Here is a 23,935-nt window from a genome sequence, read left to right as displayed (position 1 = left end):
GGCGGCGGCGGAGGGCCCTCCGCGGAGTCAGCGGTGCCCGGCGGCGGGCCGGGAGGTGTCTCGGAGCCTCGCCCCGCTCCGGCTCTCCCGTGAGGGCGAGCAGGCACCTGTGCCCGGCTGAGCGCGGAGCCTGCCGGAGCGGGGCGGGAGTGCGGACTGCGGCGTGCGGTGCGGTGTGGTGCGGGCAGGGCACGGCTTGTGCGCGCTTCCGGGCGGAGGGGGCCGAGCTGGCAGCCAAACGGCGTCCCACGACCGGTTTCTAGGCCTGCAGGTCGGAGAGAGCCCTCTGGGGCCCGCGGCCGCCCGGAGCCTTCCACCGCCTCGTCCCCTGTGGGCCAGCCTTCGCTGCTCCTCACTCTTTCCTGTCCCGCTGGCTGCCCGGCGGGCGCCTTGCCCTCCCTCCCCATCCCCCTGGTTGGCATCTGCTTGGTGCGCGGCTTTCCTGCTAGTGTCAGGGTGAGGATAGGGTGCTGCGATTCGCCGTCGACATCTGGCCTCATGCAGACTTACACCTGAACTCAGGCACCGCCATCCAGGCCGTCCAGACTTGGGCTGGAAAGCAGGAGACCAGACTCAGGCTGCTGCCCTCTAAGGGGCGGCGGGTGGCCCATCTCCCAGGCAGCACCCCAAAGGTTCGTTTCCCCTCCTCCTCGCGGCTTCTGCCCTCTGAGCAGCACCCTCACTGGCCCTTCTCTGGCTTCTCCCTCCTTCCCTCCCTCCCTGAGCAGGCTTGCCCTGCTTTCTACCCACCTCAGTTATTAGGCATTTCTCCTCTGCAGTCACCACTGAGGGAAACTGAGGCACCCAGCACCGTGTGTGTGTGTGTGTGTGTGTGTGTGTGTGTGTGTTACCCAGGGAAGGAGACTGGACCATGGCCTGGATCAGAGCCTCCCCTTGGGCTGTACTTGGAGTGGCTAGGGGTAAGGTTTCCCTGAGGCTGCTGTCCCTCAGTTCAGCTACTGGGGGATGTCTCCGTGGCCACCAGGGCTTACCTGGGACCCTGCATTTCTGAGACGGCTGCTCTACACTGATACCGAAGGTCACTTTTTGCCTTGCTGAAATGGGAAGAAAATTCCAAGTACACCTCCCAGGGCATAGAGCCAGAGGGACTGGCCACAGAGAGAGAAGTCAGTGTCCATGGGGGCTGTTATGTCCCCCACTTGCCTTAGGGACAACAGGCCTCAGCTTTAGACCTTGTTGGTTTTGGGGCACAAGTGTTGGAACTTTCTGAGCTCTCTCTCTTTTTTTTTTTTTTTTTGCAGGTACCAGGGATTGAATTTAGGACCTTGTGCTTGCCAGGCAAGCCTTTATTCTACTGAGCTATCTCCCCAGCCCCCTTTCTGAGCTCTGAGGTAAAACCTCTGGGCAAGTAGAAGCTCCCTGGCAATGGGGTGGGGAGTGGGGACCTGTAGCTGAAGTACGTGAGCTGGGGACTTGGAACATAGAGGCCCTGCAGCCCCTTCCCTTTGTTTTCTTTCTCGCAGTCTCCCATGAGGAGCTGATAGTTTTGAGGCTGGTAGAGGCCTTAGAGAAGGTGAGCTAATGCAAGGACTGGTCAACACGGCCGTCCATGCAGGCTGGGCCCAGCCCTGCGCCTCTGGAAGTACCCATTCTCCTGGCTCTGGCCTTCGCCTGTCCTTGGTCACACGTGGGCTGGCGCCTCACAGGGTCCCATGTTACTACTGGAAACGGCCTGGTAAGGCCTGGGGCTTGGCGATGGCATCTGTCCCCTGGAGGCCCAGGCTCCCAGGACTGTGTTTGTGTGTGTTGGATTTGTTCACTAGATGGGCACTTCCTCCAGGGCAGGAAGCTTTGATTTCCTGTGCTAGGGGGTTGGTGGGGATTAGGATTGGGGGGCTCAACTCTGGGCCATCCCTGATGTTTGGGGGCCTGGGTTTCTGCTTGAGGCTGATCTCCCCCACCCCCACCCAGGGGAAGCAGGAAAGGGTGCTGGCCAGGAGTCTAGAGCCGAGGCTGAGAAGGAGGCTAAGAGGGCAGTGACACGGGGGTGGGCAACACATCAGGAAGCCTGGTCAGCAGGTGACCCTGCCGGGTATTGTGTTTCCTTATAATATTTTCCCCTGTTTCTGTGGAAACCTTCCCTGGGGGACCTAGGCCTTAGGACTACAGGAAGGTACCCCCAGACAGCCTTTCCTCAGAGGCCTGCATCTGAGGAGGAGCCCCCATATTTAGCCACCTTGTAGTCTTTGTGGCTCCCTAGGACCAGGTTCTGGCTTGGGGGGTTGGGAAAGGGCCCTCTGGCATCTCCTAGGGAGGAGGAGCAGGGGGGCTGGACTTGGGGGCCTGTAGCAGCGGGGGTCACTAGCCTAGCTTGTGCCTCCCTCCTCCCCTCCTCCTCTCCTGCCTGCTTTAGCCTCAGCTGGAGAGGTGGACCATGGGCTTCATAGGGGTGGGAATGGCATGGCGGAGGCAGGAGGGATGTTTTCCTCCCTGGAGCAGAGCTCCTTGGTCCTGGACCAGTTCCCAGTGGTGAAATAAATTCAGAATAGCATCTGTTTAGTGTGGGTCTCCATGTGATGTATGTGTGCTGGGTGTGGGGTGGGTGTCCGTGTGCTTGTGCCAGCCTGGGCGTGTTGTGGTGGATCTGTGGCCGTGGTGGTGTTGTTGTTTTTTATTTTTTTGTGGTACCAGGGATTGAACTGGGGACCCTGCACAGGCAAGTGCCTATTCTACTGAGCTGCCTCCCTGGCCCCGTCTGTGGCACTTTGTGACCCATGTGGTACTGTGTGGTGGGTGTTCGGTGGTATGGATGCACACAGCGCAGACGTGCGGCGTCTGGAGAGCCCCCCACCTTGCAGCTTGGCCATGTGGGGGCGTGTGAAGTGGGTGCTTTGGGGGCTGTTCACCTGTTCCACAGTGGGTCTGTAGGAGAACCCAGGTGCTTGTTTGTAGAGTGCCATCTCCCACATTGTCCTTTGATGCCAGCTCTTGGGCCTTTTGCTTCTGAGAACCAGAGGGATTGTGCTGCAAGCATCCTTGGGCCATAGGCCGTTTCCTAGCCTGACTCAAACTGCCTACAACTACGAGACCTGTGTGCCTGCGCTGGGGATTGAATCCAGGGCTTTCACGCGGAACTGTAGCCCGAGTCCTTTCTATTTTTTGAGACATGGTCCCACTAAGTTGCTAAAGTCCCCAAGTGGGGTTTGAACGTGTAATTCTGCCTCGGCCTGCTACAGCCCTGGGATTGCAGGCCTGCGCCACCACACTCAGCCAGGGATCTGTATTTTAACATGCACTTAAGGTGATTCTGGTGCATATTTTTTTTTTTTAAGAAACTGAGACCGACACAAGGCACGTAGTTTGCCCACAGTCGCAGGGCTACTAAGAACCATCAGGGTGTGCTGACACAGGCTGTAATCTCAGCCCTCTGGGAGGCTAAGACAGGAGGATCACAACCTAAACCTGGCCAGGGCAACAAAACGAGACTCATTCTCACAATAAAAAATGGCCTGGGGTATAGGGTGGCGTGAATACCCTGGATTCAACCCTCAGCATTGAAAAACACAGAAAAATAACGCACTGGGACACAGCATGAGCCCTCCTGCCTGTCAAGGCAGGACATGGCCCTTACACATGGAGCCGCTGTGAGTGTGTGTGTGTGTGTGTGTCCGTGCACACTCCCACCAAATGTGAGCAAGGGGCCAGATTGGCCTGGTATAGCTGCTGAGCCTGCTGGGGGCTGGCCTTCCTTTTGGAGTCCTGGCTTTGCTGACCTTGTCCTGTGTCCTGCTCTTTAGGCAGAATAGTCCTGGACTGCCACATCCACCCTACAGGTCAGTGTAGGCAGCCAGGGCCTGCACCCGCCAGGCTGGCCGCTTAGCCCTGCATCCACACCAGGTACCTGGGCACTCTGTGTACTGCTTCCTGGGCACAGGTGCACGGTGAGTGTAGAGGAGACACATCTGACCTCAGGGAACTTCCACTCTGGTGGACCAGACTGGCGAGAACAGGTTAGCGATACAGGACAGGTCTGTGTGCTTGTGTATGCTTTATGATAAGCCCTACAAAGGAAATGAACCAGTGCAACACAGAAAGTAGCAAGGTGGAACTTCCTCAGGGTGGCCATGGGCGTCCTGCTGGGAGGCACCAGCCACTCCTCCTCTCCGCTCCAGACAGCCTGTGCTGGGGACTCCCTGGACGTGGTGTAGGCCGAGTGGGGCCTCGTATGCCACCTGAACCCTAACCTGTCTCCTGCATGAAGACAGCGCACTCTTCTCTCCCCAGGCAGCCCCAGAGGGTGGCAGGTGGAGAGGCAGTGATACCCACCGAGTGGCCCCCAGGCTGCTCTGTTGCTGAGTCCAGGGCCCTGTGGGGACGAGGCAGCCTCTCTGGGCATTCTAGGCACCGCCTCTCCTGCGTCACCTTCTGCCCTTCCTCCCCACCTTCCCACCAGGAAGGACAGTGCCAAGTTTCCCTGCCCGCTGGCTGGGGGTCAGGCCTGGCTGCTGCAGTGGGGTTTATTTATATAGACCAGCAATCACCAAGGGGAAAGGGCGCCAAGCCTTAGGGAGGATCTGGGCCCAGGAGAAAGGGCAGAGCCATCCGAAAGGGCTGGGGCAGAAAGGGTGGAGGACAGAGCTCAAGAGAGGCTGAGGCTGGCGAAGCAGGGCCCAGGACCTGAGCGAGCGCAGAGACCACCCAAAGTGGGCGGGCCTCTCAGAACAGGGGCCTAAGGCAGAAGGGTCTGGTTCAAACCACCTGCTGTGTGTCTCCTGGGAAGAAAGGCCCCCTGGGGTCCACCTGTAGCCCCTCCTCCACCACCCCCCAGCTCTCAGAGGGTTGTCCACTGTCAGCTAAGAGCAAGGCAGGAGGTTGCCTTGTGTACTAGGCCAGCAGCCTCCTGACCGCTCACCTGCAGCCTGCTGTCTCAGAGGTTGTCTGTGGGACAGCCAGCACTTCTCCGGGTGCAGCCCTTTCCTCAGGGGCCTAGGATTAGAGGAGCCGGAGTGGAGAGAAGGTCTGGTCCGCCTTCCTGCGGCCTCACCACCAGCCTGTGGTCTGTCTACCCTGGCCTGTCCCGTTGCTGCTCCCAGAGACCTGAGCCTCCCAGACCTGTCCAGCCAGACCTGTGCTTCAGGCTCCTAATGAGGTGCCGGTCTACAGCCACTGTGCCCACCCTGTCACCATGCCACTTCCTTTCCCTGTGTGGCCTGCAGGGATGCTCAGAAATATGCTTTCAAGGCCACCTCGCAAGCTCGGGTTACCAGAGGACCCCATTTCCTTGCCTAGCTCCCTAGAGCCTGTCTCCTGCTGGGCTCCAGCGTGAGCAGTCCTGTTGCCCTGTACCCCACCCCCAGTCCCCAGGACGGCAGGAGGAGAGGGGCAAGCTGGAGACCAGGTTCGGAAAGAGTCTGGGGTGGGGGAATTTGGCAACAGGGCTGTAACCGGCATGTTTTGTTCGCCCCACAAACCTGGGCCAAACGACCGGGGCATCCGCCGTGCCCTCTGGGGCGTTCAAGTTGTAGAATTGCTCTCAGAATGACGGACTGGTGGCACTCAGATAGGACAGGGGCATGGGGGTGAGGGGAGAGCCCCTGGCAAGGGGGAGCTGGAGGGTTAAAAATAGCAACAGCCGGTTTCGGTTAGCAAATGTGGAGGCGGGAGCTGGAGGCGGGGCAAACAGGCTGTGCTTCCCCTGGGTCCCTGGAGTGAGTCACCCCTGGGACGCAGAGAGGTGCAGGCCGCTGAGACTGGCAGCTGCCAGGGGCTTATGCCCCCAGGGGTCCAGAGCTGAAGGGGTCATGAGCGCTCCTTGCAGGCCTGCGGCACCACCTTGAGAACTGGGCCAGGGGATGGTCCAGTTTGAGGGAAGAAGCCTGCCACTCTGAGGCCTGGGAGCTGGAGTCTTGCCAGATGACACTGGTGTCCCCTTCCTAGTCTTTTTGGGGATTGTTTTTCTCACTTACAAATGTAAACACTTGGTGGATTCCCTGCAGATGCTGTTACAGGCTGGACCCCATGTACCCATTCCCATAAGGATGCCAGGAGGATGGACAGATGGCCGAGGCGCAGGCTGTTTCTCCTGCACACAGCTCAGTGTGACCCTTGGGCACCTTCCCCTCTGTGTCTCACCTTTTTTGTCTGTAGTGCAATGTAATTATAGTCTCAATCTCAAGGAGTTGCTATAAAAATTAAAGGAGACAACGTAAGTAAAATTAGCTGTGTGCCCGGTATGAGATCAGTACACAGTGGAAATTCATCATTATTATTGATGTTGCTCATGTTTTTGAAGGTCAGGGATAGGGAATGTCGAAGGCATGAAGAACTGAAACTGGGCCCAGCCCCAGTTCGCAGAAAAACCAGGCCAAAATCCCTGCTCCAGATTTCCCCACCCATAAGGGCCTGGAAGGGCAGGAGCCTCTAGCCAGAATCACAGGGTGGACCCCTTCTTTCCTTCACCCATTGCCAGAGAGGCAGGGTGAGGGGGACCCCAGGTCCTGAAGCCAGCTGACGTTCTGCAGGGACAGCCACGTCGGCCTAGGGAGGGGCTGGGACAGGCTGCCCCATGGCCTGCTAGGGAGAGCCTGGCCAGCATCTGCCTCAGTGACCTTTATTTTAGCCCCTCCCTGCAGGAACGTGCGGCAGAGGCGGATGTGCAGGTCTGAGATGTCAGCTGTTGAGTATTCCCAGCACCGCAGCCCTGGAAGAAGACTTTCTTTAGGAAGTGACCAGTGTTTATTCATTGTAGCCTGACCGTATGCCTAGCCTGGCAGAGGCCCGCGGGGTGATTCGCGAGAGGCAGAGGATGCGCTAGGTTGTAGATAACAGAACTTCAGCGATAGGACAGGATAGGCGCTTCAGAGGATGCAGGGTCTGAGAATACGTGGAGGCGGTGAAAGCCTGGTGTTCTAGTTCTCTCGGGAACCAAGGCTGTCTGGACCCTGCAGCAAGGCTGTCCAGCCTTCATTCATGTGCGCGTACGCGCGTGTGGTGTGCGCATGCATGTGAGTGCGCGCGCGCCTGTACTGCGTGTGTGTGCTCACGTGTGTGGGTAAGCCCCGCACTGCTGCGCACTTTGTGTGCACTGTGGATAACGATGTGGAGAAAGCCAAGGAGGTAGCTCAGTAGCAAAAGCGCCTGCCTGGCCCGTGCAGGGTCCTCAGGTTCGATCCCCGGTACTGCAAAAATAAATAAATGAATACAGTACGGCCGATCATGTGGAGAAGCAGACATTTAAAAAAACAAAGTATTCCAGACTGCCGCGGCGTGCACCTCGCTTGCATTAGCGCCTATTGTTGGTTCTAGAATGAGACCCAGCTGCGCACACTGCTCTGTCCACCGGCGATCTCTACCCTCCCCTGCAGTAAGAGCTCTCTCATTGAGTCGCCAGTTAGCTGGAGATTGTCCTTACAGTTTGTTCACTTTGGCCCAAGGACCCTGTCCCTGTCTCCTTCCTTCCCTGAAAGCTGTAGAAAGACACTGGCTGGGTTCGTACTGACCCAGTGTGAGGAGCAGAAGGGAATTGGGACACCTGGTGAGTAGACCTGTGCCATCGTCCAAAAGCAGTAGGCCGAAGGAGGGGGTACCAGGGCATACTGGTTTAGGGGCTGTGAGGTGTCTGCTGTCATTAATATTACGGTGCATTGTGTTTTGTGCCAGCGTGAGCTGGCGTCCCAGTGCGAGCCCCGCATCCCCGGCCGGGCCAGGGTCTCCCAGTGGCCTCTAGCTGCCCTGTCTGCCCAGGCTGTCGGGCTGAGTACGTCTTCCCAGGAGTGTGCCCTGAGCATGGGTCTCCCTTCTGTACAGGTGGGCTCTTCCACCCCTTCTCCCTGCCCAAAGCCTGGGGCTGGGGAGGCCTAAAAGTGAGAGAGGGAGAGAGGCCATCTTCTCCTTCCCAGGTACTGGCTGCCGCTGGGGGTGGTACTCTGCTTATGCAACTTGAATTTTCTACAGGGCCTGGCGCTTTCCAGCACGTGATCCTCCAAGGCAGCCCTGGGAGGTCTGCTTCTTTAGTTCTACCCTGCTGGAGATGGTTTACAAGAAACACAATAAAATAGTAAATGCACATTGAATAAGCAGGGAAATTATAAGATGAAAAAGGAAGTGAGGATGGGGGTACCTCCTGGAGACAAAGGGCACGTGAGGGGCGCAGGCTGGGACTGTGATCTGTACGCTTTGTGGGAACACGCTGCTGCTGAGATTTAGGGCTGTAGTTGTACTGTTGGGCTGGGCATGGTGGCGCATGCCTGCAACCCCAGTGTGCAGGAGGATCGTTGTGAGCTTGAGCGCAGTCTAGGCTACAGAGTGAGCTCAAGGCCAGCCCGAACTGCCCTGAGATCCATAGTAAGATCCTGTCTTAGAAAAACAAAAAATAAGTAACAATAGGACTGTACTATCTGCAGAGTCCCGTGGACATCTCACCACCTACCAGGAGGTGGGCTGGGCTTGCCTGCCACCCCTGCACCAGCCCTGTGACCTGGGCAAGTGTGTTTTCTCACCACACTAAGGGGCAAATCCAGGGCCTCCTGCGTGCTGGGCAGCGACTTCACTCCAGAGCTGCACTCCAGCCCACCGCAGACTTCTAACCTAGCTAAGCTGCAGTTCCCTTTGTAAGAGGAGTTAGTAACTGTGCGCACCTCGTATGTCTTCGGTAAGGACTGTGAGATAGTGGAACACCCGGAAAATAACTGCTTAGCCCAGTGACCAGTGCTGTCAGCAGTAGCACGTGCTTACTGTGGCTGTTACTGTCATTAATAAGGAGAACGGTATAATATTAATATTATCATGTGGACAGCTCCCTGACCTACTAGGTGGCAGGCAGAGAAGCCTGCAGCTGATGGCGTGTGGGGTGGGGGGCGGCGGCAAAGGAGCACTGCCCAGGCTTCGGGCAGCACGGGGAGGTGGGTCTGTGGCTGGCAGGAGTGGGCTGTGCGGGAGGCAGGCTGCACGCGGAGCCTCAGAGGGGAGAAGCCACCCCAGAGGCAGCCCCAGGGCGGTGACCATGTTTCCTGTTGGGGCAAGCACTTGAGAAAGACTGGCTGGGCTGGCTGGTAAGAGGGAGCAGCCCGTCTAAATGGGGCACGAGAGGGTGAGGGAGGAGGGAAGGCAGAAGCGGCAGAACCCAGACTGACCCCGACCTTCAGGTGGTCCACAAACCGTGCCTACTCAGGATGTTTTGCTTAGGATAAAAAAGTCGGAAGGTAGACTTCATAGTGAGCTTCCTATCCGAGGGATAGGCGGTGCCAGAGGAGGGAGATGAGGGAGAACGGGAGACATCTGTCCATCTCTGAGCGTTTCCAGGGCAGGCTGGGCGGGAGGAGCCTGCTACTCAGGAGCTGCCTCCCTGGTCAGGGCCGAGCCATGAGGACGCCTCAGTGACAGGAAGTGGATGCAGGCGGAGGGTGTCCAGGGAAAGCTGAGGGGTGCCCGAACTTGAGCCACCTGCAGCCCTGTGCAGATCAGCCAGGTCTCTGCCATGGGAGAGGCCACCAGGGTCAATGGCATGTCTGGGGCAGGGACCAAGGAGCCGGGAGCAGGCACCTACCCACCCTGGGGACCTCAAGCTGCCGCTGCCATGGTTACATCTGCTTCCTGTTTGATTCATCTCAAACTGGGCGGGGTGGTTGTGCTGACTCCGGCGCAGTCACCACTGCGTGGGGCTGCTTACAGCAGCCGCCTGTGGGATTCCCAGAAAGAGACTCCAAACCGGACATCCTGCGGCTGCAAAATACCCAGGTGTCAAGGGCTAAAAATAGCTGCTGCTGGGCCCCAGCTGCCACCCCTGGGTGGCAGTGGTGGGGAAAAGGGCACACTCGCTGGGGAGGAGGCCTCCTCCCCAGGCTTCTGCCCTTCAGGCGCACAGCTGCTGAGCCTGCAAGGCCCTGTGCCCCGGCCCCCTCGCTTTGGGCCCAGTTGGCTGACATCTGCTCACCTGCCGCCGCCAGGAGCCTCCCCAAGTGGGGCTGGTCCACTGCACAGGGAAGCCCTGCAGACAGGCCGTGGGTGGGCACTGGGGGCAGGGAGCTCGGCCCCCCAGACCCCAGCCTGTTGCCGGAAGTCACACCACGACTTGGTTTCCACCAAATTAACAGTAGCTGTGAGTGGTTCTTCCCAGGTTCTTCCTGGGTGCCTGAGATGAGATGGCAGCCCCCATCCTCCCGTCTGCAGCACGGCAGGGACTGCTTCTGGCTGGGGCTCTGAGGGGTCTTGAGAGATTCTCATCTCTCCCTGTGTCCATCGAGAGCCTGCATTTGTCCTGCGCCTGCCAGCCTGTGGCACATAGAGGTGCTTGAGAGCACGTGGAAACCACTCAGTGCCAAGTAACCTCAGACAGGTAACAATACTGCAGGGTCTCAGTCTGCCCGTCTATATAATGGGGCTGAAAACCTCATGGGTTTACCATGACGTTAGATAAGCAAATATAAGGCACTGAAAACAACTCATGTTAGCTTACAAAATTTCGGGTGAAAGAAAAGAGAGATGGGTGAGTGGGTACAGCGAGGATAGTGCAGCATGTGGTGGTGGTGAGGGTTGGAACTCGACCTTGGAAGGAGGAGGTTCAGGAGGCGAAAGGTGGGAGTAGCTGGTGGCCTTGGGGGGCAGTCTCGTGTGCTGGGCACCCCCACCAGCATGGCTAAGCCCTGGGCTCTGTGTTCCTGTCTCCTGGTGGCCTGCGCGGACAGCTGAGACGGGAGACTGGGTGGGGGAATCGGTGTTTCTGGCCTGGTCCCAAAGCCAAGGCCCTCCAAGTCGCACGCGGACCTGGCTCCCTCGGACCACCAGGTGTCAGCTGCATGGCCCTGCCCACGCTTCCAGGTCAGTCTGAGCAAGAAGCAGTTCTTTGCTGTGTGTGACAGAACTGGGAGGGAGAATGCAAGAAACTCTTTGAAAAGGTAGCTCTTGGGAAGCTCTGGGCAGTTTGCGATGAATGAGCAGCTCATGTTTTCCTTTTGTGCTTTCTTGGGAGCTCTTGGATATTTTTAGTTTCTGTGGGTAGAGTATATTTTTAATTCTTTAAAAGATTGAGGGTTATCTTTGAAACATCTTCAGAGTGCGAGTTGGGGCTGGCGGACATTCCGTCTCCTCTCCCCGGGCTCGGTGACCTTGGTGGAGGCGTGAGCTGCCCTGGGGACTCCCTTCCTGCCCGGCCTGGCCTCCCCTGGCCCAGACCTGACACCTTCGCCTCACCCTTTCCACCTGCACTGGGTGAGAGGCTTGCCTGGTGACCTCACCTGAGGCTTGCCTCATGAGCCAGAGCCCCTCTTGGGGCAGAAGAACCTATTCTGCGTCTCGGAGCCTGGTGTACTCACCCGCCGCTGCCATGTTCCTCCTCCTGTTCGCCCACTTTTGGGTCTTCCGGAAGCCCTGTTCCCTTCCCTGCTAACTCTTCTGCCCTGCCCAGCTTTGTTGCTCATGTGTCAGGGATGAGAAAGTGTCCCTGTCCACTCCCTGGGACACTGGGTGCTGTTCCCAGGTCTTGTCTCGGTTGTGCTAGGCTCCTCTGCTCGATGGCTCCCTCTACAGAGCCAGGGAGAGGGGGGAGAAGCAGGGCTCCTCTAAGTGATTTGGAAAACAGCTCCCTGGTCAGTGGGCAAGCGCCCGTGTGTACGTGTGTGTGCGCGCGCGTGTGCGGTTTTCCTGAGCAGAGCTGATGGCAGACTGCAGCCACAGAGCGCCTCTGGATCTGGTAACCAGCACCACAGAGCTCAAGCAGCATCCTTTTTCTCCTACCCAGAGAACGCACAGCATCCCGAAGCCTGTGGTTCCAGGGGAGCCAGGCACAGAGGACATGGCTCTCGGAGGCTGCTCACGCCCCTAGAGCAGGGAAGGGACCTGGGCAGCGAGAGAGCACTGCCAGGAGGGCAGGGACTCAAGGCCTGACCTGGTCTCTGGGAAGTGAACCTGGTGGTGGAGGGCCCGCCCTGCAGAGGAAGGGAGGGGCAGGTGCGAGAAGCCCGCGCGGTGGTGTGTCCTGGGGCGGGGAGTCCTCCCTGCAGCCTGAGCATTCCTTGGATGGCTCTTTGACAGATGACGTCACGGGACACAGGGATAGTTTGGAGTGGACAGGGTCCCTACTGAAAGCTGTCGCCCCAAGTGTGGGACACTGGCATTTGAGGGCCAGGTGCGGGTCTGCTGTGCCCATGGCTGCCCCGAAGCACAGACCAGAGCACTAGCTGCCTGCCACGCGCCCTTTGAAAGCATTCTCTGAGGCCAGCGAGACAGCTCAGTGGGCTAAGCACCTGCTCAGGCAAGCGCAAGGACCTGGGTTTGATCTCTGGCACCACGTGCCATGTCAGCTCTGCCCCGGCCTCTAGGTGTGCTGAGCCGGCCACCAGGACCTGGTGTGGTGGCACCCACCTGTAATCCCAGTGCTGGGGAGGCTGAAAATAGTAGGATTACTACAAGTCTGAGCTGTGTAGTGAGACACTGTACCAAATACGGAAAGAAAGAAAGAAAGAAAGAAAGAAAGAAAGAAAGAAAGAAAGAAAGAAAGAAAATACCTCTGCCCGAGGTGTGGTCTGAGGGGCTTCTGTGGCCTACCATGCAGCCCTCAGGCAGCCCCTCTGACACCTCCTCTCTTGTCTTCAAGCGCGGATGGCAGGGTGAAAGGCATCCACCTTGGCCAGGGGCCCTGAGATGCCCCTTGGACCTCCCTCTCCCAGCATGCCTTAGAGCTCCCTGGGGTGTTCTGTTGCCAGCCAGCTTGGGGCACTACCTTAGGTTACCTGCATTTGGAATGGATGGAAGGCCCAGAGTTGGGCTTCAGATTCTGAGAGTGGTGACTGTTAAAAATTGTTTTTGCTCAAGAAAGAAATTGAGTGAATCTCTTCCACGGGACAGCAGAAGCAGCAGGGAGTGGGACAGAGCAGTGTGAGGAAAGAAGTCCCTCCCGTGGGGTTCTTGGACTGTGTAGTCCAGCCCCACCACTTCACTGCCCTTCCAGAGTGGTCCTGACTAAGACTCGGCCCATCTGGGGGAACCTCTGTTCTCCCTGGCATGTTTTCTGTCCCAGCAAGGCGGCCTCGGAAGCCCCAGCTCAGCTCCCAGGGCGCTCCTTTCCTTTCCGGCTGTGGGAGCCTGGCCTGGCTGCCCAGAGAAGATTGTATCTGACCGCCTCAGGAAGGGCTGAGGGCTTGCTGGCCAGGAGGGCCTGCTGAGGTTCTTGCTGTGGGCTACACCCGAGCAGCTGGGGTGCCCCTGCCCTGCCCGACACCCCCTCTTCACTCTTGCCTGTCCTTCCCACAGACGGGACTGGGCTGGAGCAGGGGGGCTGCCCCGGCCCCTGGCATGAGGGAGGTGAGGCAAGGGTGGAAGAGGAAGGGATGTAGGATGGCCAAGGCTGAGGAGCAGCAGGGTGCTGCCCCAGCAGGTGGAGGTCGGGGTCAGGAGAGGGCGAAGGAGCGGATCAGAGGGGCACCTTGATCCAGGCTGACCCAGTGCTGGGAAGCACCGCAGAGCAAGGAGAGGGGGCCGCCTCTCGTCCCAGCTGGGCTTAGTGAGACAGAAGGGAAGAGTAGCAGTGCACAGGCCCCGGCCCACGTCGGCACGGCCGAGGTGTGCTCTTGGGCTTCCTCATTCTGGCCTCCTGCTGGCCAGTGGGGTGGCTTCGTGCTGCTCCTGCCTCTGATGAGAGTTCTCTCCCTGGTCTTCCCGCTGGCCCCCAGCAGTCCAGTAGGTCCACCCTGCGGGACTCGCTGGGCTTCATGTTGCTGGTTTAGGAGGTGCACACAGGCCTAGATGTCGCCTGCAGGGCTGAGGTTAACCCCTCCTCAACTCCGGCCCGAGTCAGTTGAGGCCCTACTGTGCGCAGGACACACAGCTGAGACGCCGTACCTCGGTGAGGCGGGGAGAAGCGGAGGCCACGTGCTTGTGCTTCTGTCCCAGCTGACCGGAACCTTCAGGCAGCTCGGGGAAACAGGGCATACCAATAAGAGGAGAAAGGCAGTGGGATGTGCGCGGATGAGAGGAAGCTGGTTCCGAGCTCAGCCTTCCACTCGAGAATCGTTGACAAGCCACAGCCCGGGGCCAAGGCACCTTGCTCGGCATTTGAGGAGAGGCACAGAAATTTGTTCACTGACCTGTGCGGTGTGCCAGGTCCTAGTCCAGAGCTGGGGATTGTGAGCAGCAGACAGAACCGAGTCGTGGGCTGTGGAACCTTAAGTGGAGGTGGTGCTGTCCGCAGAACGCCTGCCTGCCACACAGCCACCAAGGGAAGTTCAGGTGGGACGGGGGCGCTGGGCTGCGTCTAGGAGGACGAGGCTCGCGCTGGCTTTGGAGCACTGGGGGCGGATGTGGAGATGTGTCATGTAAGAGTGAAGACCTCGGAGATGGAAGACACACGGGCTTCTGCGAGGGCGGAGCTTGCCAGCTGAGGTGGTCGTGTGTGTACCAATTAGCAGGCTGCAGGGACACCAGGCGACAGAGCGCCCAGGGCTCAGGCACCCCACAGGCACGCACAGGGCTCTGGGCAGCACCCTTCCTTCTGCGGTGGGAGGCTGCTCCCCCTGGCTGCTTGTGGCCAAAGCCGTTGGCCTCGGGGTGGGTGGGCCACCTTGGGTTTCCCTGAGCCCGTGTCAGCTGGGGAATCACCCCAGAAAGTTGGTGCCCCAGCTCTTGTGAGGACAGAGCCTTTCATGCAGCAGGAGTGTGTTGGTACTAACAGGGAGACTTAACCAGAATGAGGCTCGGACCCTTCGTGTGGCCTCGCAAACAGGGTAGGGAGCCTAGCCACATGTTGTCCCCTGCGGTCCACATCTGGTGCTCTAGGAGCCAGAATTGAAGGTGGGCGCCTCTTAGCGATACCAGCCTAAATCCCTTTTCCTTTGCCTGAGGAGAAACCGCTTCCACCGCTGGTGGACAGCCTTGGAGCGGCTCCTGCACCGTTGAGCCCAGCCCTCCTCCCTGGGGGTCTGCACCATGTGGTTGGGATTATGATCGGCAGTAGTGTTTCCAACTCCACAGAGGTGTTTTGCTCACCTGCCTTGCAGTGTCCCCCAGGCCCAGGCCCAGGGACAGCAGAGGCTGCTCCACAGTGGAGCTCGCTGTGCTGGCATGGACCCTGGTCTGGTGGCCAGCCACACATAGCCCGTGCACCTACGGCCTTGGTAGCGTGTTTCTGGTGTGGCAAGAGGACAGTGGCAAGGAGGCAGCTAGGCCTGGTGTCCTCACCCGATCCAGTGGGGCTAGCCCAGTGGGCATGAGTGAGCTGAGGACACGCCCCAGGACAGGCCCTGCGGGGCTCATGGTAGCCACCAAGGCTGGCTGTAGGTTCCAGGCCTTGCCTCTGAGGCCCTTCAGGCTGGAGGCTGACGTGTGGGCCTGTCTGTCCAGTCATCAGGAGGCAGCTGGGAAAATCCCCTCCTTCCAAGGGTGCAGAGGGTGAGAAGGAGGGGCAGCACCTGGGTCAAGCCATCCCGCGAGGCTGCCCTGTCTCGGGGAGGAGCGAGTTCCCGGAAGACGCTGTGCTCACGGGCAGTCAGTGGCTCTGATCGAGCTGTGCTGCTGGAGTGTACGTGCTCTGCACCTAGAGTGTCCACGTTGCTGGGCCTGTGCACAGGTAAGCGTCTGCTCTCTGGACCCTGCAGAGGCTGCAGTGAGATAGGGTGGTGAGGGGGCTTTGTTGCTGTCGAGTTGGTGACAAGTTCCTGACCTGCCCTCTGTGTCCCCAGGCTGCCCTGCACCTCAAGCAGACACGCCAGGCTCTCAGACCCAGCCCATGGACCTGCGGGTGGGCCAGCGGCCCTCGGTGGAGCCCCCTCCAGAGGCCCCACTGCTGGCCCTGCAGCATCCCCAGCGCCTGCACCGCCACCTCTTCCTAGCAGGCCTGCAGCAGCAGCAGCGCCCAGCAGAGCCCATGAGGGTAAGCACAGAGCCCCCAGCCTCCCTCCACCCCAGCCTCATCCCTCACTCTGCCCCTCACTTTGCCCCGCCTGAGCTGCGCCTGTCTGCCCACAGCTGTCCATGGACCCACCGATGCCCGAGCTGCAGGGCGGGCAGCAGGAGCAAGAGCTGCGGCAGCTTCTCAATAAGGACAAGAGCAAGCGAAGTAAGGACACCCTACCCACCCTGTGTCCACCCTGGGTGTCCACATCCTGCCCCTGGCCTGGAGAGCAAGGTGGGAGTGTGACCGCCCACCTCACGCCCTCTGCCTGTGACCCTGCAGGGCCCAGAGGCTTCACAGGTGGCACAGGCTGTGCCCTGAGGCTGTGCCGGGTAGGACACTGAGTCCTGGAGGTGGGGAGGGAGCGGCAGAACGTGCCTGAGGCCACCTGTCCATCTCCTTCCACCCCCATGGCCTCTGCCCCTGCAGGTGCCGTGGCCAGCAGTGTGGTCAAGCAGAAACTGGCTGAGGTGATCCTGAAGAAACAGCAGGCGGCCCTGGAGAGGACAGTGCACACCAACAGCCCCAGCATCCCCTACAGGTGCTTCCCTGTCCTCATCCCCACCTCCACGTCACTTGGTGCACGTGTACATGACTACCCCTCCCCCACCACCCTTCATAGGGACGCGATGTTCCCCAAGCTCCTCTCAGCTGGTGCCTGCTGTCCTCTTAATGCCTCACGCAGGGCCCTTCCTGCTCACGGGCACATGCACACACACAGCCCGTCCTGGCTTTCTGTACACACGAGTCCTCCTTCCTCGCCCCATGTCTTTCCCTAAGTACAGCAATAGCCTTGTTCCTACAGCAGGAGATACCTAGTCCCGAGGGCTGCCCACTGGAGCGCCCAGCTCCTGGCTGCCATGCCTAGATCAGAGCCCTGTGCTGTGGCCCGCTGCTGCCACCTGCAGACGGCCCCCTGTGCTGCTGGGTCTGCCGCCCTGGCAGGTCCTGGGCCTGCTAAGGAAGGTGCTGTGCCCAGTGCAGTCTCCAGCCTTAGGCTTGGCCCTCGGATCACCTTGTCACTTGCTCCACAGAGCTCTCGAGCCCCTGGACACGGAAGGAGCTGCCCGCTCCGTGCTCAGCAGCTTTCTGCCTCCTGTTCCCAGCCTGCCCAGTGACCCCCCCGAGCACTTCCCCCTGCGTAAGACAGGTGAGCTGGGCCCTCCTGGGGACCTAAGAAGGGGCCAGGAGCATGGGTCGGGAGGAAGGGCTAGAGGTGCTGTGCAGGCAATAGGAGGGAGCAGGGAGGAGCTAAAGGGTGGCACCAGCAGGGGCCTGAGCAACGCTGGGCTCCCACAGCCTCTGAGCCCAACCTGAAGCTGCGCTGCAAGCCCAAGAAGTCCCTGGAGCGGAGGAAGAACCCCCTGCTCAGGAAGGAGAGTGCCCCTTCCAGCCTCCGACGGCGACCTGCAGAGCCCCTGGGAGGTGAGGGTCGTGGGGTGGCCATCCTGCCCTCTGCTGCAGGGCTCCTGTGCCTTGGGCTCAGGCCCCAGCCAGGCAGGGTCCCCTCGGGGTGCCTCTGTGTCTGTCACACAGCAGGTGTCCCACATAGGTGCCAGGAGGGTGAGTGGGGAGGAAACCCAGGCCTGCTTAGCTGCTCAGCTGGTCTTTGCCAAGAAAGGGCGACATCTTTAATGTCAGCCTCACCGTGCTGCAGGCTAGTAGTGGCTGCTGGAGGAGTACAAGCCAAGCCGCTGGTGCGCCAGGCGGTACTACACGCCGCAGGCCCCGACCACCCTGCTTTCTCCTTCCCCCCAGACTCATCCCCCAGTAGTAGCAGCACACCCGCCTCAGGGTGCAGCTCCCCCAATGACAGCGAGCATGGCCCCAACCCCGTCCTGGGCTCCGAGGTAAGGCCGCAGGGCACAGTCTTGTAGGCACTTGTAAAGCTCAGCCTCTTTGCTAAGTGAAGGCGCAGCCAGCCCAGGGCTGCAACAGGCTGGACAGCCCGACAAGGGCTTTCTGAGTGTCCTGGGGTGGGTGTGCAGGGTTAGACGTCTGGGACCAGTGACCCCTTGCCCTGCTCCTCACGGCAGGCGCTCTTGGGCCAGCGGCTGCGGCTGCAGGAGACCTCTCTGGCCCCGTTCGCCCTGCCGACAGTGTCCTTGCTGCCCGCAATCACGCTGGGGCTGCCTGCCCCTGCCAGGGTGAGTGGCTGGGGCGCCCCTTCCTCAGCCTCTGTCACACCTTCACCCTGCTGCCTCTCCTGTCCCTTCCTGTTCCCTGCTGAAGCCTTCCCCCCTGTGACTTCCTCTTGCCTCTCCTACAGGCTGATGGAGACCGCAGGACCCACCCGACTCTGGGCCCTCGGGGCCCCATCCTGGGGACCCCCCATACCCCCCTCTTCCTGCCCCATAGCCTGGAGCCCGAGGCGGGGGGTGCCTTGACCTCTCGCCTGCAGCCCGTTCTCCTCCTGGACCCTGCGGTCTCTCGTGCCCCCCTGCTGACTGGTGAGCCCCAGGGCATCTCAGCCCCCTCCTATGCATCTCCTCGCAGCCCTCAGCCCTGCCTCCTTCCACGGCTCTCTCCTTACACGGCACCCCCTTATTTCCAGTGCCCGGTTTCGGGCCCCTGCCCTTCCACCTCGCCCAGTCCTTGCTGGGTAGTGAGCAGCTCTGTGCGTCCAGTCTCCACCGGCCGCTCAGCCGCACCCGCTCCGAGCCCCTGCCCCCCAGCGCCGCCAGCCCTGCACTGTTGGGCCCCCTGCAGCCCTGCCTGGAACAGCTGGAACCTCACTTCCCACTGGTCAAGGTGAGGGGCGCTGAGCATGGAGGTGCTGACAGAAGAGTGACTTGGGAGGGCGGGGTCCAGGGAGGCAGAAGAGAAGTGGCTGCCTGAGTCCTGGCAAGAAGGGTGGGCATCCACCCTTGCTCTGACAGGGCTTCTTAGCTGGCCGTCACCCCTCCCCAGAGAACAGCTAAGCCAAGTGAGAAGCCCCGGCTACAGCAGATACTTTCGGCTGAGGACCTGGAGGCAGATGGCGGCACCAGCCAGGTGGTGGACAGCAGTCTGGAGCATCGGCAGCTGGAGGCCAGGGTCCCTGTCCTGCAGCAGCACCAGCAGGTACCTCTGGGCGTCCTCAGGGATGCCCACAGCTCTGCAGTAGATGCAGGAGGGAGAAGAGGGTCAGTGCAGGGGCCAGGGGGGCCCCCACTGGTGCTTGGTGCACGCCCAGCCCCCTCTGCATGCACACGCGCTTGTGGGCTCAGTGTGGAGCTGTGTTTCTCGCCTAGCTGGCTGCACCATGCACCTTCCCGCCCTGTGCTGCTGCGGCTGCCACCTGTGACCCCTCCTCACATGTCTGGGAGTGGGGTTGAGACAGGCCCACGTGCCTCTACAGAGGCTCACACCCAGGGGACCCAGCCACGGGGCCCTACTGGGGGCTGCTGCAGGAAGCAGTACACACGGGTGCCCTGCCCAGCAGAACATATCACCTTGAAGTGCTGGAAACTGAAGTCTGAATCTGAATCAGGGGCTATAAGGGAGAGAGATGTTCAGGGCTCTCCGGCCTACAGTTAGCCGTGTTCTCCTGTGCCTGCCCAGGTCTTCCTCTGCCTGTCTCTGTGTTCACATCCCCTCTCTTTAGCAGTCCCCTAACCACCTCATCTTACTTTGATTGCCTCTGCAAAGACACTGTGTCCAAATAAGGCCACTTTGGAAGTACTGGGGGTTGACATCAGCTTGGTGGTGGGGGAGGACACTTGTCCCATCACCATGGTAACAGTCCAGAACAGGTCCCGTGTCCTTGAGGTACAGCCATCCTGGTTGGAGTGGCCCCAAGGGCCCAGGAGCCCTAAATGGTGGGCAATCTGGGTGTGGGTCTTCCAGAGGGCTGCTGGGGGCTCACAGTCATAGCCACAACCAGATGGGAAGCAGGGCTTGGTGCCTCCTGGGCTTTCTGGGAAGACCAACGTCTAGGCAAGAGCTGATGGAGCAAATGTGGGGAGACTGAGGACCCTGTTTCCGTTTCCATTTCCCTCAGGTGTTGCTCCGGGAGCAGCAGCGTCTGGCTGGGCGGCCGCCCCGGGCAGGCTCTGGGGACCCTGTGCTGCTTCCCCTGGCCCAGGGTGGACACCGGCTCCTATCCAGGACCCAGTCCTCCCCCGCTGCGCCTGCCTCACTGCCAGCCCCTGAGCCTGCAGGCCAGCCCCGGGTCCTCTCCAGCTCTGAAGCCCCCACCAAGACCCTGCCCTTCATCACAGGTGAGAGCAGTCTCGGGGCGACTGAGGGAGCGGGCTTGGGCACGTGAGTCTGTCTCTCTCCATGGCAGTGCCAGGGTCTTCGCAGAGGACTTGTTAGAGGTCCACCGTGCAGGGTCCCGTCGTGGCCCGTGATGCTGGGGCGGGGTGGTTACTGTCCTACAGGCTGGGCCAGCAAGACTTCTCCGGGCCTAAGGTGCAAGCCTGTAGTCACACAGTAAGCGGCAGTCAGGCCAGGGCGAGCGGTGTGGGTTTCTTGCCACCACGTCTATCCCCCGTTAAGTCCCACTGTCCTCCACCCCAGTGTGTTCTGGCCATAGACACCGTACAGGTAGCACAAGCGTGTGAGCCATGTTGTTCCCTGCTGTGTTTGGTTGGCATTTCAGGAGCATTTTTTGGTATGATTAATCTTGAAAACAGACCCTTCTATCCCACTGCTGTATTTTACTCCTGGTTCACGGTGGCCGAACACCAGCCTTTACTCATGCCCGGGATCATTTTCTGAGGCTCTCGCTTGAGCAGTGGCCCTCCTGGGTCAGGCGCATGAGCACCTTGTTGGTGTCCTGAGGTGTGCAGATGCCCTTCTCCCCATGGGCATGTGCGTGGCCAGTCCCTAGAGGCAGCCGGGGGCACCTGGAGGTGTCCCTTGTACCTGCAGATGGCGCATGCCAGCACCCAACCCCGCTACCTCACCCTTGGATGCTCAGGTCTCCTATGTAAATTGTAGAATTTGCCTGTGACCTGCACACATGCTAGGTGTGCGCTTCCCCCCGAGCTACACCCCCAGCTCCTACCACATACTTTAAATCGTCTCATACCTGATGTGACATAAATGCTACATACCTGGTTATTGCAATGTACCTTTTAGGGACAAGGGGGGGAAAGTCTGTACATTCAGTTCCAGTGAATCTTTTCTGCAGAGTATTTTCAACTTAGAGTTCGGAGAGACAGCTGCAGGCTCTCTCTGTAGCTCTGTTGCCTTATACCTGGCCTGGGTCACTGTGGGCCCCCCCCCCCCCGGCCCAAGACTTGGGGTTCCCTAAGAAGTATGACTCCGCCCACTTACACTCGGGTATCAGGCTCGTGATGCCCGAGAGTGCGGCTGGTGTTGCGCCTCGAGAGAATACCAGGCTGGTCTCTGGAGGGGGCAGAGTGGGGCATGGGCCCTGGGGGCAAGGCCACATGCCCTCTTGGCCCTGGAAGGGTCCACAAGGTGGAGACTCCGGGGTTCCCTGGGGCCCCGCCTTACCCTGCGCCCGGCAGGGCTGGTCTATGACTCCGTCATGCTCAAGCACCAGTGCTCCTGTGGAGACAACAGCCGGCACCCGGAGCACGCCGGCCGCATTCAGAGCATCTGGTCCCGGCTGCAGGAGCGTGGCCTCCGCAGCCAGTGTGAGGTGAGCACCACGGGAAGGGGAGGCTGGAACCGCGGCCGGCGGGGCGGTGGGCGGCCGCGGCGGGCAGGGGCTTAGGAGCTCTCGGGCGCCTGCTTCTGCAGTGTCTCCGCGGCCGGAAGGCCTCCCTGGAGGAGCTGCAGTCTGTGCACTCCGAGCGGCACATGCTCCTCTATGGCACCAACCCCCTCAGCCGCCTCAAACTGGACAACGAGAAGCTCTCAGGTAGGCCTGGGGGCTCCCTTGGCTCCGCAGTCCCGCCTGCTGGCCCCGCCCTCCCTGCACTGTTCTGCCCCCACCGCACTTGCGCTGCCCCTGCTGGGCCGGAAGCAGAGGGCAGCCACACTCACGGAGGCTGGGCCTCTCCCCGCAGAGCTCCTGGCACAGCGGATGTTTGTGATGCTGCCCTGTGGTGGTGTCGGGGTAAGTGCCGAGGGTCCCTGGTGGGCGTGGCGAGAGCTCGTGCTCCTCCTCTCTGTCCTCCCAGGCCCAGCCCCCACCGCCCGTCCTAACGGTCGCCAGGCACTTCCTGCCAGGCCCTCTGCCGGTCCTGCACACAGGTGTATGGGGCCCATTAGTGTCCCAGAGTGGGGAGCCCTGGCCTTGTGCTTCTGAGGTGCTTGGTAGAAGCTCAGTGAAGCTCAAAGAGCAGGGCCAGGACTGGATCTTGGGACTGTGTCCTTCATAGGCCCGAAGGTTGAGCCGTGGCTGGTCCCTGCTGGCCCTCGGCTGCTTTGCCTGGCGTGGACCCGGTTCCCAGACCCTGGGCTGCCGGTCCTGATTCCGAGGCGTGCATCCTGCGTCCTGGGAGGCCCTGGCCTCCCAGCCAGCTTCCTCTCGCCACTGCACCCTCTGGCACAGCTCCCCTGCCTAAGGCGGGCGGTCCCTCAGGGCATGAGCAGGATGTGTGGAAGAGGAAGAGGGGCATGGAGGCCGAGCGCAGCGCGAGTGGGGGCTCTAGCAGGGGCTGCTCGGGAGCCAGTCAGCGCCCTGTTCACAACTCCCATTTCTTGCCACTTTCTGGTTTTTCCAACTGTTGTTGCTTCTGTTTTCTCCTCCCTCCTCTCCCTCTCTGTCCTCTCTCTCTCTCTCCAGCCTCTTGCGACTCTCTCTGCCTTCCTCGCCTCTCTTGGTCCGCCTCGCCCTTCCCATCTCCCCATCATGCCCCCCGGCCCCTCCCTAGCCTTGAGGCCCAGGGACTGGGTTTGGGGGGCCTCCCAGCCTGGGCTAGGGGCCCCGAGTGGAAGACAGTGGTGCAGACGGCCCCTCCAGCTCCGACCGTCCCGCAGGGCCTGAGCAGACTCAGCTGGGGCTTAAAACCCCCTCCAGGCCCAAACCCCAATCCCGCCCAGGTAACGCCATGCCCCTCCCGAGGGGGAGGCAGGTGTGATGCTGCCGTGCAGATGGGCTGTGCTGGGACTGACACTGGGAAGGAGCAGTCCCGTGGGGCTCGGGGGACCGGAGGCCTTGCCTTTGGGCGGTGGGGCACTGGGGAGGCAGCTCTGTCTGCCCAGCTCCCTGCCCCTGGGTCCTGGCCGTGGAGTGGGTCCTGCCTGCTGGGTGCTGGCTCCTGCAGGAAGCCTTGGATGATGCGGGCTCTGGCTCTGGTCCCCACAGGTGGACACCGACACCATCTGGAATGAGCTGCATTCTTCCAATGCCGCTCGTTGGGCTGCAGGTAGCGTCACTGACCTCGCCTTCAAAGTAGCGTCCAGAGAGCTCAAGGTAGGGGGTTGGAGCGGAGACCAGCCGAATGCAGAGGCCACACAGGCAGGGTGGTGGGGCTAAGGACCTGAGTGCCAGCCCTGTCTGTCCTCTCAGACACTGCTACAGGGTTTGGGATGCTCTGGGACCAGGGTAAGATTGGAGTCCCGGGAAGCTCAGCTGCTGTGCCCCAGGACTTGTCCTCCTAGAGGCACTGGGTCCCAAGCAGCCAGATCATTTAAGACCTGGGGCTGTGGGCTGGCAAGATAGCTCAGTGGACTGAGTACTTGCTTAAGCAAGTGCAGGGCCAGGCTTTGAATCCTGGCACCACATGCCGCCAGCCCTGCCCCCCAGGCACGCTGAGTAGACGATGGAGTCCAGGCATGGTGGCATAGGCCTGTGATCCCAGCACTAGGGAGGCTGTAAACAGGAGCATCACTACGAGTCCGAGCTGCGTAATGAGACCCTGCACACACACAAGCAACAACGAAAAGACCTGGGGCTGGGGCAGTCTGCTGTTCTCTAAGCCTCATGCGTCCCCTGGCAGCTCTTCCCAGTGCTCAGGCACTGTGGAGAGGGTTAGTGCCGGCTGCGTGCCCTGGCCCAGGTCCCTGACGGGGGCTTGTCCTCAGGTCACACACTGTCTGGGGCTGGTCCCCAGGGGGTCCTCAGTGGCAGAACTTCTTGGCAGAGCTTTATAATTAAGGGCACAGCCCCAGCTTTTGGGGTGGGCATTTGGGGTCAAGCTGCTGAGTCACCTAAACTTTGGCTTTCTCCTCGTCCTCTGTAAACGAGAT

General features: G+C 60.5%; 1 protein-coding gene and 1 long non-coding RNA gene across 6 annotated transcripts in view; one reads left to right on the top strand and one right to left on the bottom strand.

Annotated features, from left to right (window-relative positions):
* Window positions 1-23,935, top strand: part of Hdac7 (histone deacetylase 7) — a 36,845-nt gene that overhangs the window by 7,005 nt on the left and 5,905 nt on the right. For 2 of the 5 annotated variants that reach the window (XM_023723583.1, XM_023723584.1), the window contains exons 2-16: window positions 15,630-15,820; window positions 15,916-16,006; window positions 16,271-16,382; window positions 16,876-16,991; window positions 17,141-17,266; window positions 17,600-17,691; window positions 17,878-17,988; window positions 18,111-18,291; window positions 18,396-18,592; window positions 18,752-18,904; window positions 19,824-20,043; window positions 21,304-21,437; window positions 21,539-21,659; window positions 21,808-21,857; window positions 23,052-23,159. In XM_023723583.1, the coding sequence (XP_023579351.1) occupies window positions 15,630-15,820; window positions 15,916-16,006; window positions 16,271-16,382; window positions 16,876-16,991; window positions 17,141-17,266; window positions 17,600-17,691; window positions 17,878-17,988; window positions 18,111-18,291; window positions 18,396-18,592; window positions 18,752-18,904; window positions 19,824-20,043; window positions 21,304-21,437; window positions 21,539-21,659; window positions 21,808-21,857; window positions 23,052-23,159 (2,003 nt within the window). Of the gene's footprint in view, window positions 1-611; window positions 633-15,629; window positions 15,821-15,915; window positions 16,007-16,270; window positions 16,383-16,875; window positions 16,992-17,140; window positions 17,267-17,599; window positions 17,692-17,877; window positions 17,989-18,110; window positions 18,292-18,395; window positions 18,593-18,751; window positions 18,905-19,823; window positions 20,044-21,303; window positions 21,438-21,538; window positions 21,660-21,807; window positions 21,858-23,051; window positions 23,160-23,935 lie in introns of those variants that run through there. The other 3 variants (XM_023723585.1, XM_023723581.1, XM_023723582.1) reach the window with 3 other exon arrangements.
* On the bottom strand, window positions 17-5,544 carry LOC111818727. Its single transcript, XR_002822641.1, has 5 exons — window positions 5,433-5,544; window positions 4,874-4,947; window positions 3,929-4,022; window positions 993-1,055; window positions 17-552 (listed from the first exon to the last, which is right to left on the bottom strand). It is a non-coding gene; the product is annotated as an uncharacterized LOC111818727 (long non-coding RNA).

This window comes from Octodon degus, unplaced genomic scaffold (assembly GCF_000260255.1).
Source record: "Octodon degus isolate 3935 unplaced genomic scaffold, OctDeg1.0 scaffold00100, whole genome shotgun sequence".
NCBI classification, from domain to species: Eukaryota; Metazoa; Chordata; class Mammalia; order Rodentia; family Octodontidae; genus Octodon; species Octodon degus.
This window is presented reverse-complemented; position numbering and strand designations above follow the sequence as displayed.